This window comes from Mastigoproctus giganteus, chromosome 10 (assembly GCF_048544385.1).
Source record: "Mastigoproctus giganteus isolate SK-2022 chromosome 10, ASM4854438v1, whole genome shotgun sequence".
In the NCBI taxonomy this organism is placed as follows: domain Eukaryota; kingdom Metazoa; phylum Arthropoda; class Arachnida; order Uropygi; family Thelyphonidae; genus Mastigoproctus; species Mastigoproctus giganteus.
The window spans coordinates 175,179,426-175,189,791 of NC_143584.1; the positions used below are offsets into that span (position 1 = coordinate 175,179,426).

General features: G+C 38.7%; 1 protein-coding gene across 1 annotated transcript in view; it reads left to right on the forward strand.

Moving 5' to 3' along the window:
• The window catches only part of LOC150079543 (heat shock protein 60A-like), a 141,202-nt gene that overhangs the window by 58,883 nt on the left and 71,953 nt on the right, over positions 1 to 10,366 (forward strand). Inside the window, exon 6 of the mRNA XM_090383571.1 lies at positions 4,243 to 4,336. Coding sequence (XP_090239697.1) covers positions 4,243 to 4,336 — 94 coding nt within the window. The remainder of the gene's footprint in view (positions 1 to 4,242; positions 4,337 to 10,366) is intronic.

Genomic DNA, 10,366 nt, shown 5'->3' on the forward strand with positions numbered 1-10,366 from the left:
CCATCAGGCGATCATTAGCCGCAATAGGTTACGGGAGCTACCAACCTACCAGAGTCCCATTACTAACGTCGCGACACAGGACTCTGCCTCAACTGGGCGAAAGAACGTTGGCACTGGACCTTGGATGGATGATTGGAGGCAGGTCTCCTGGTCCCGTTTTCAGTTATTTTGAGCGGATGGGAGGGTGCGTATCTGGTGGAAACAACACAAAGCTATGCACCCATCATGTCAATCAGCGAGGAACTGTTCGGGCAGGTGGACGGTCGGTAGTGGTCTTGGGTATGTTCAGCTGGCACACATTGGGCTTCTGATACATCTAGACCCATCTCTGAACATTCCAGGTTACGTGTCCATCCTTGCAGACGATTCAATAAGTATTGTAAGCAGGTTAAAGGTTTAAAATAGTAAATAGTCTCTAGAATTATTTTTTGCTAACATTTTCCATTTAACATATGTAGTATCTCTTAGGAATTTCTACTGCTCCCACTAATTGGTTCACAGTTATAAGTTGGCATACTTATTAAAACAGAATCCATGACTTAAAGGGTTTTCCATATGTAAATTAATATAATTTTGACAGTTCGTTAAAACTGGCCAATTCTGATGGGTGGTGGGCTTACAGGGGGGTGGTCAGCTTTGCTTTTAGCAATTCCTTTTAAGATAGTAAATGACAACCGAATATTCAATTGTCAAAATGCATGCAGTCTCCTCTTTTCATCAAACAATTTAATCAGATGAAAAGATGAGTTCATTATGACCAATTGTTCAGTCTGCACTTTTAATATCCTTGTTACTGAAGTTTTCAGGCCTACTATAACATGGACATTACCAACACTAAATGCAAGATGGTTTTTTTTTTTTTTTTTTTTTTTAAGCAAATCCTAGTCTTTCAAGTTATCCAGAAGAAGATGCCCAGTGTTGAACCGTGTATTCACCTTCCAGTTCTGGTATAGAGAGAAACTTTCGATTTGACAATTATTATTATTAGGAAAGGTCACCATGAGGAATGTATGTAGCTTGAAATCATTCTGACTACTAGCAACTGTAGCAATTTAAAAGGGCACCACATTTTTCAGAACCATCACTACCCCTTCTTTCCCTGTTTTGCAATTTCATTGTAATAATGTTTACTGTTTATTGTTTTTCCCCAACTAAATCCCCCCCCCCTTTTCACTCTTGTGAAACCTTTATTCACAATGCACTTGTATCATTAGCAGAACTCTGAGTAGGGTTATTCTGTGATAAGTAATGTGAATAAACATGTGGCAGGGAAATGGTGCATTTATTTTTGTATTCTTTTATATGTGCTCTTTGTTGTCTTATGTTGATTTATTTGCAAATGTAAGATTGCACCTTGTTTCTCACAACTTTATTGAAAAATTTTTACGTCATACATAAAGTAAGCACTTTACATTTTACAGATTCTACAATATGTGGAAAATCTTTCGTGTGTCTTGAAATTTTAGGATGTTTCAAATTAGCTTTGCACCATGCAAGTAGTAGTAGTAGCGGCATATGATGCAAGAAAGCAAGTGTATGAGCTTATGCAGCATCAGCCAAAAAAAAAAAAAAAAAAAAAAAATACAAAACAATCCCCTCTAAATGTTTGTTCCAGCAATTAACCACCCGCTGGCTAAAGGCAAATTTCCACACATCTATTCTACCTCTGCCCTTCCTCAATTTCAATTTATGCTCCCTTAGGTTCATAATCTGAACAAGTGGAAGAATCCCATCAGAATTCAGTGTGCTCAACACATTCAAGGCCTTATACACCTCAGTCAGATCACCTTGCAGGTGCCTAGTCTCCAGCTGCTACAATTTGCAGAACTTAAGCCTCTCCTGGTAAGAGGACTCCTTCATTCCCCTCACCAATCTTGTTGCCCTTCTCTGTACATGCTCAAGCAAATCTACATCCTTCCTAAAATGAGGCCTACAGACCTGCATGCAGTACTCAAGGTGTGGCCTGACCAGAGGGACAATCATCTCCTTTTCCCTGCTAGCAAAATTCCTGTATATCATTGACAACACCCCATGACCTGCCCTGGCAGCCTGTCTGCATTGCTCAGAAAACTTCATATCTGACTGTACAATTACTCCCAGGTCTTTTTCATTTTCTACCATCTTAAGTGTATTACCACACAATTGGTACATTTCTCTGGGGTTACTTCTACCCATACGCAGTACTTTGCATTTTCGATGTTAAACTTCAGTTGCCACTTCTCAGCCCATCTGCCCAAATTTTCTAGATCCTGTTGCAGTAACACACTGCCATCACTGTCATTAACAACAGATACAAAGGTTGGCATCATCTGCAAACTTTGATACTAAGCCAATACTAAGTACAATAATTACTGTTGTTGGTGGTAAGACAGAGGAGTCAAATCAAGTGAAAAAGGATTCTTTGTCGTAAATTTGGAAAGTGGGCAACTACGCCTTTTGTGTCTTTTGAAAAGTTACCATTACTGGTAGTGCACACTTGGGTATGACAAAGCTGTTTGAATCAAATTAAATTCAGCCCTTCCAGTTTGCTGAATAGTGTGCAATCTGTTTTCATCAGTACAGTCAGTCCTCATATAGCACGATAGTTGTGTTCCTAGAAACCCTCGTGCAATGCAAAATCGTGCAATATAAACAACAGGCCCTATGGGAAAAATAGGGTTAGGTGTTGACCACCCAAGATTGAACACACATTTGTAACCAAAACATTACCAAACACAATAAATAATCGTAATAAAATACGTATTTTATTACAACTATTACGTAATAAAATATTGCTAATGCTTTTGCTTCTATCATAAGCAAACTTGTGTTTTATTTGATTTTCGATCCAAACAGATGACAGCCGTTCCATCTCTTCCAATTCTTTGTCTTAATCTAATGGATTTTAATTACACTTTGAGTTGTTCTTGCTACGAAAGTTTTTTTTATTTTCTCTGCATTCTTTGTAATTCCCAGCGTTGCCTCATTTAGGTCTGTAGCACATGCAATATCACATGGTCTTTCATTTTGCTCAAAGCGTTTCACAATTTCATATTTTTCTCTATCGACAGAGGCGGACTGGCCATAAGCCTTACCTGGAAAACCCCGGTGGGCCGGAGGCCGGTGTGATTTTGGCCATAAGCCATAGTATGAGGCCACTACAAATTTTCCCGGGTAAGAATTTTTGACCTAGTCCGCCTCTATTTATTGATATTGCTTTTCTTTTCTCTGTGAATCTGCAGTGTCGTCACCAGGCCACTTCCTTTTCACACCTTTTAGTATTTTACTCATTTCTAGGGAATAAAGCACAATTGCAAAACGAGGAGGCATGCTTGATACAAATATAAACAAAGCTGCGTGCGTGTAGCAACTGAATAAACAACACCGTAAAGGCAGAGATACACTATTAACACCTCACATTTTACTAAAGCACATTTCTAGGGGTTACTACCATAAAACAATAAAAACAATTTCCAGTTGCGTTTCTGCTAGTGGAATCTGTTATAAACTGGTATAAACTCGATCTAATTGCATTTGCGATTATACCGATAGCTGGAATTGTGTTGGTTTTTATGTTATGATGAAATGTGTTTCCCCTTCACTGATATAAAAAACATAAATACTTTTTCAGAATCTTCTCTTCATTCCTATTGTGTTGCGTTCGACTGCCATTTCTTGTAAACACAAAGGCGAATCGTGCATAAGCGAATTTGGTTTGTGTCATATAAGATATCGTTCCCCTATTTATAAATCGTATATGATCGAATTTGTGTAATGTAAACATGTGTTATACGAGGACTGACTGTATTCAGCTTAATTTTCTCCTTTATTGTTCAAGATGGCCATGGGATCAGAGGTGTTTAAAAAATAGAGAATACTAGGACATTGCCATATTTAACTGTTTTGTGGGTCAAACAGTCATCATCTGAAATGTACTACTGTAATTATGAGTTTGCTAACTTCCAAGCTCATAATTGCATAATTTGACCGAACTGTATTTTATAAACAAAGGAAAGTAGTTTGTGGGAGATCTTTATTGGAACATGGAATCTGCTGTCTTGTAAAATGTGCAGGTTAGGATATTTTTCCCCCTTCGGGATTTAAGTGTTGCCTCTGAATGGAACATTGGTATGTGCATTCGTTGAAATGTATTGAAGGATGTCTTATAAAAGTTTGTTAATGAAATGGTTTACTTATGTATGTTTTTAGACATCTTAATTACTTCATAAAAATAATGATATGCATAATGTGCACTTTATTTAGGATGGAAAGACACTGGATGATGAGCTTGAGGTCATTGAAGGAATGAAATTTGACAGGGGATATATATCACCTTATTTTATCAATACTGCTAAAGGTAAATTGTTAATACTTAAGCTGTTTTTATTTATTATATTTTTCAGTGAATTTTACCTTTTATTTGATTGCAGATTTTTCGGTTATCTGCTCATGAATTAGTATTAGTAGTTATGGCATATGATTCAAGAAAGTAAGCTTATACTTTTTGGCTGGTACATCAGCCAAAAGAGGGGGACCCACCTCTCATTTCACCTATTTATTCCCTCCAATAGTTTGTCTAGTTCTTCCTTCAATTTATTTAAGTTGTCAACTTCCACCACAGATGGAAATTTGTTTCAGCAGTCAACCACCATCTGGCTACAGGCAAACTTCTGCATAATTATTCAGCAACCATCCTGCCTCAGTTCGAATTTGTGCCCCTCATATAATCTGAGCAAGAGGAAGAATCACATCACAATTAGTTTGCTCAATCCATTCAATGCAGTAAACACCACAAACAGGTCACCTTGCAGGTGCCTAGTCTCCAGACAGTGCAATTTGCAGAACCGAAGGTCTTTCTTGGTAAGAGCACCCCTTTGTTCTCACTAATCTTGTTGCCCTTCTCTGTACTCATTCTAGCAACTCTACACATCCTTCCTAAAATATGGCCTCACCATTGCCTTATACAATGGGATAATCACCTCCTTATCCCTGCTAACCAAATTCCTGTTATCATTGACAAAACCCAATGAGATGTTGTAGCAGACTGCCTGCATTGCTCAGAGAACTTCATGTCCAACTGCACAGTTGCACCTAAGACTTTCATTTTCTAATGACTGTAGTAGCCTACAGTTTGTATGTTACTCAGGGGGTTACTGCTACCCATATGCAGTACTTTGCACTTGTCAACGTTAAACTTCATTTGCCATTTCTCAGTCCATCTGCCTAGCATTTCTAGATCCCATTGCAGTAGCATACCGTCATTTCTGTCATTAACCACCCTGCCAATCTTTGCATCATCTGCAAACTTGGACAACATTTAACCTTATATGCCTTCATGAATATCGCTGATAAATATAGAAAATGACAATGGGCCCAAGACCGAACCCTCAAGCACTCCACTCATAATATTAGCTCACGAAGAGCAGTGTCCATTGATTACCACTCTCTGTCTTCTCCCACTCGAACATCGCTTTATGTGCAGCATTACCAAAAGCTTTAATTTAATCTAAATGTGTGATATCAAAATATTTTTTGCATCCAGTTCCCTTGTGACCACATCGTATTATCCAAGCAAATTAATCAGACAAGATTTTTCCACTAACAAATGCATGCTGTGGCTGAAGTATAACTGCAGTCTTGCCAAATGATCCTACATTATTTCTTTTACCAGTGACTTCCTTATTTTCCTCGGAACAGAAGTTAAACTAACAGGTCTGTAATTACTTGTGTCATTCTGATCGATCCCCTTTGTGAATTGGAGATACATTCACACATCTGCAGTCTGTAGGGACCTCCCCTGAATCCAAGGATGCTCTCCTAATTATGTATAAGGGTTTGCTTACTTCCTTCACTGCCTTTCTTAACTTCAACAATTTCTCTTCTGCTTTCCTCTCAGTTATTACAAAATCATTTGCACCCCTGTTAGAGTTTTGATAAACATCTGGCCCCCACTTCCCTAAAGAATTTCTCACATGTGAATGTAGATGCAAAATATTGTTTGTCAGCAACCTGACCAGGATCATTAACAGTTGAACTATTGATATCAAGTGAACCAATCTGATTCATCCCCTTCCTTCTAGAGTTTACATAAGTAAAAAGAAGTCTGCTGTTTTTCTTTGCATCCTTTGCCGGAGATTTTTCGTAATCTGCCTCTGCCTGCCTCCTTTATGACATGATTACAGGCTAGCTTATATCTCTTTTAGGCTTCTGTGTTGCCAGATAACTTATGCACCCCATTCGTTTTTCTTCTCTGCCACGAGTCTCATCAGTTCATGTTAGTTCATCGGCTCACAATACCGGTCAAAATCTTAATACCGGTATTTCGGTAGTTTTAATTTATGAAACCGGGATACTGGTATTCCGGAAAAAAAAACATTTTTCGCAATAAATTTTGATGAAAATTAGGTGCAATAAAGTAAGGGAAAAAAAGTGATTACTTGAATTCACGTTTTAAATCAAACTTTTATTACAATAATAAATATTATGACAAAAAATTATTTAACATACAGTTATTCTAGAAACAAAAAAAAAAAAAAAAAAAAAAAAATATATATATATATATATATATATATATATATATATTTAAACTGCAAATTTTGGTTATGTCGAAGATTCCACACTACCCATCCAAATAAAGTGAGTTTATAAGAAACTCAGTAGTATCGTTTAAACTGGATCTAATTTTGGTACATGTTTAATTAGCGGCAGAAAACGTCCTTTTAGATTCTCTGCTGGTTGGTGCTTTGTACTGAGATAGTCTTAGACAAGTTGCAGTTTAACCCCCATCCTTATTCCCTCATCTTAAAAAAAACCTTATTTCCTTTTTTGACTTTATGGCACTATATCCGTATTAATGAAAGAAAGGGACGGACAGTTAAGCTTGGTGAGAAAACCAAATCTAGGTTGTGTGGGGGGGGGGTTATTTATTTATTAATTATTTCCCTTTACCTTAGTTTTGCTGTCGGTGACCATTGTTATGATTTTCCTACAGTAGCTCCCCTCAAGCACTAAGCCCCATTAGCTACATGACTGTATTAAAAGTTGAGAATTTCCAGGAGCTGAGGGATATCCCCCCCCCCCACACACACAAGAGTATATACAGGGTGATCCAAGTCAGTAAACAATTAAAGAATCGGTATTTCAGTGAATTTTTGACATGTGGTAACGAGATTAGCGCAGAAATGCATAGAATTATGTGGGTTTTTTTCCAAAAGAATGTCAATTAGTTCCAAATATATCCGCTAGGTGGTGCTGTACCATAAGTGTCTCTTATAAAGAAACTGCAAAGACAACAGCTAAGCAGTCATGTTATCATTACCGGATAAAGCACTGTTGGTGAAATGTTATTACCTTAACGCTGAATCTGCAACTGTAGCTTTGCGATCTTTCCGTCAGCTGAAGGGTATGCAACATGGTAAAGGACCAATGACTGTTGCAGGACTAAAGATGATGATTAAGAAATTTGAGACAATTGATTTGTACAAGATCGTCCATGAAGTGGAAGACCATCAACATGTGCTGCAGCTGCGGAAGACACAGATACTCTAATGGCATCATCACGTGGAGAAGCAAACTCTCATGAAGTTTCACGTCGAACTGGTATCCCATATGGGAGTGTGTGGAGAGCACAAAGAGTAGTCCTCCATAGATATCCGTACAAAAATCAACACCTTTGAGAACTTAAGCGTCCCGATTTTGCAAAGTGGGAAGCATTTGCATTATGGTTCTTTCAGAGAATTGAAGAACATGACAACTGGCTGTCAAATGTTTTGTGGACAGATCAAGCCCATTTCACTCTCAGTGACACTTTTAACACACGATTGCAGAATTTGGGTGACAGAAAACCCTCAAGCTTACACGGAAACTCCATTGCATCAGTCAAAAGTAACGGTGTTGTGTGGATTACCTCTTCTTTTGTTATAGGGCCATTTTTCTTTCAGCAAATCAGTGGCTCTGGTTTTGAAACTGTCAGTGTTATGCTGACCTGTTACGAAACTGCATATCCCTAGCCTGGGGGAAATGCAAGCTATGGATGTTGTGACATTCATGCAGGATGGAGCACCACCCCATATTGCTTCTCCTGTGAAACAACTGTTACTCTCAGCGTTCAGAGAGAATCAAGCGATAAGCCGTCACTTTCAGCATGAATGGCCACCAAGGTCTCCAGACCTGCGATTGACACCCTGCAATTTTTGGCTATGGGGCTACCTGAAGTCACGGGTTTACGGAGATCACCCAACGTCATTGGCAATGCTATGATGGCAGGTATCAATGATACTTCCAGAAATGCTGTTTCATGCTGTCCATAACGTCGTTACTCGTCTTCAGGCAGTGCTCGACAACAAAGGCCGCCACATTGGACATTTACTATAGTGAGGTGCCTTGTGGTGTTACATATCAAGTGCCACCTGGTGGCCATATTTGGAAATAATCATTTCACATTCTTTTGGGGAAAAATCACGTAATTCTATGCATTTCTGCTCTAATCTCTTACCATACATCAAAAATTCACTGAAATACCGATTCTTTAATTGTTTACTGACTTTTGGATCACCCTGTATATTATATATCTTACATATATTATGTGAGGTGTCAGTTTCTCAAGAGCAATGACACAAATATAAAACCAAAAGTCATTTACATCTAATCTATTCATTTTTCTCATTTAATCTGTTAATACATGCTATCATTTCCATAATATTTCTCTCAATTAACAATCTAAACTCTCTCTATAGCTTAAAACACTAACAGGGAGCTAAGTGATTTTGTAATAACTGAGAGCAAAGTGGAGGAGAAATTGTTGAAGTTAAACATAAGGAAGGCACCTGAGGTGGATGGGATTTATCCAGTTATATTAAAGGAGGCAGCAAAGGAAGTAAGCAAACCCTTAGCCATAATTATGAGAGCTTCCATGGACTGGAGGTGTGCAAATGTATCACTAATTCACAAAGGGGGTTCAAAAGGTGACACAAGTAACTACAGGCCTGTTAGTTTAACTTGTGTTCTGGGGAAAATAATGGAATCACTGTTTAAAGAAGCATTGCAGTATTATCTAGACAAGACTGCAGTAATAGTTAAGACACAGCATGGGTTTGTTAAAGTGAGCCCTTGTCTGACCAATTTGATTGGATACTGTGTGATCACAAAGGAACTAAATGCCAAAAAATAATTTTGATATCATATACTTGGATTTCAGGAAAGCTTTTGATACTGTTGCACATGTAAGACTGCTGTACAAATTGGAGAGGTATGGCATTAAGGGCAAGTTGCTACAATGGATAAAGGGATGGTTGAGTGGGAGACGATAGAGAGTGGTAATCAGTGGACACTGCTCTTCATGGACAAATGTTAGCAGAGTTCCCCAGGGTTCGGTGCTGGGCCCATTGTTGTTTTGTGTATTCATCAATGATATTGATGGTGGTTTTTTTTTTTTTTTTTTTTTTTTTGTAGTTGTTGGCGCGTCGTCATCTGTGGCCTTAATGCACCTCCCAAGGTTTTTGCAGTACTTTGATCTGAGGCGGGATTCGAACCCGCGACCTTTGGGCTACCAGGCAGGCACTTTACCCACCCGGCTAGCCCGGTCGGCATTGATAAAGGTATATCAAGATTAATGTCCAAGTTTGCAGATGATACAAAGGTTGGCAGGGTTGTTAATGACAATAAAGACAGTATGCTACTCCAACTAGATCTAGATAAGTTGGGCAAATGGGCTGAGAAGTGGCAACTGAAGTTTATCATTGACAAATGCAAAGTAGTGCATATGGGTAGCAATAACCCAAGAGAAACATACCAACTGTGTGGTACTACACTCAGGGAAGTGGAAAGTGAAAAAGACCTGGGGTAATTGTGCAGTCAAATATGTAGTTTGCTGAGCAGTGCAGATGGGCTGGCAGGGCAGGTCATGGAATCTTGTCAATGATATATAGGAATCTTGCTAGCAGGGACAGGGAGGTGATTATCCCATTATACAAGGCAATGGTCAGGCCCCACCTAGAGTACTGTGTACAAGTCTGGAGGCCTTATTTTAGGAAGGATGTAGAGTTGCTAGAAAGAATACAAAGAAAGGCAACAAGATTGGTGAGGGGGACAAATATGTGCTCTTACCAAGAAAGGCTTAAGTTCTGCAAATTGCAGTGCCTGGAGAGTAGGTACCTGTGAGGTGATCTGATTGAGGTGTATAAGGCCTTGAATAGGTTGAGCAAGCTGAATGCTGATGGAATTCTTCCTCTTGCTCAAACTAAAAACCTGAGAGGGCACATTTTCAAATTGAGGAAAGATAGTTGTAGAATAGATGTGCGGAAATTTGCCTTTAGCTAGCGGGTAGTTGATTGGTGTAACAGGCTTCCATCTTTTGTTGTGGAAGCTAATAGCCTAAATAAATTTAAGG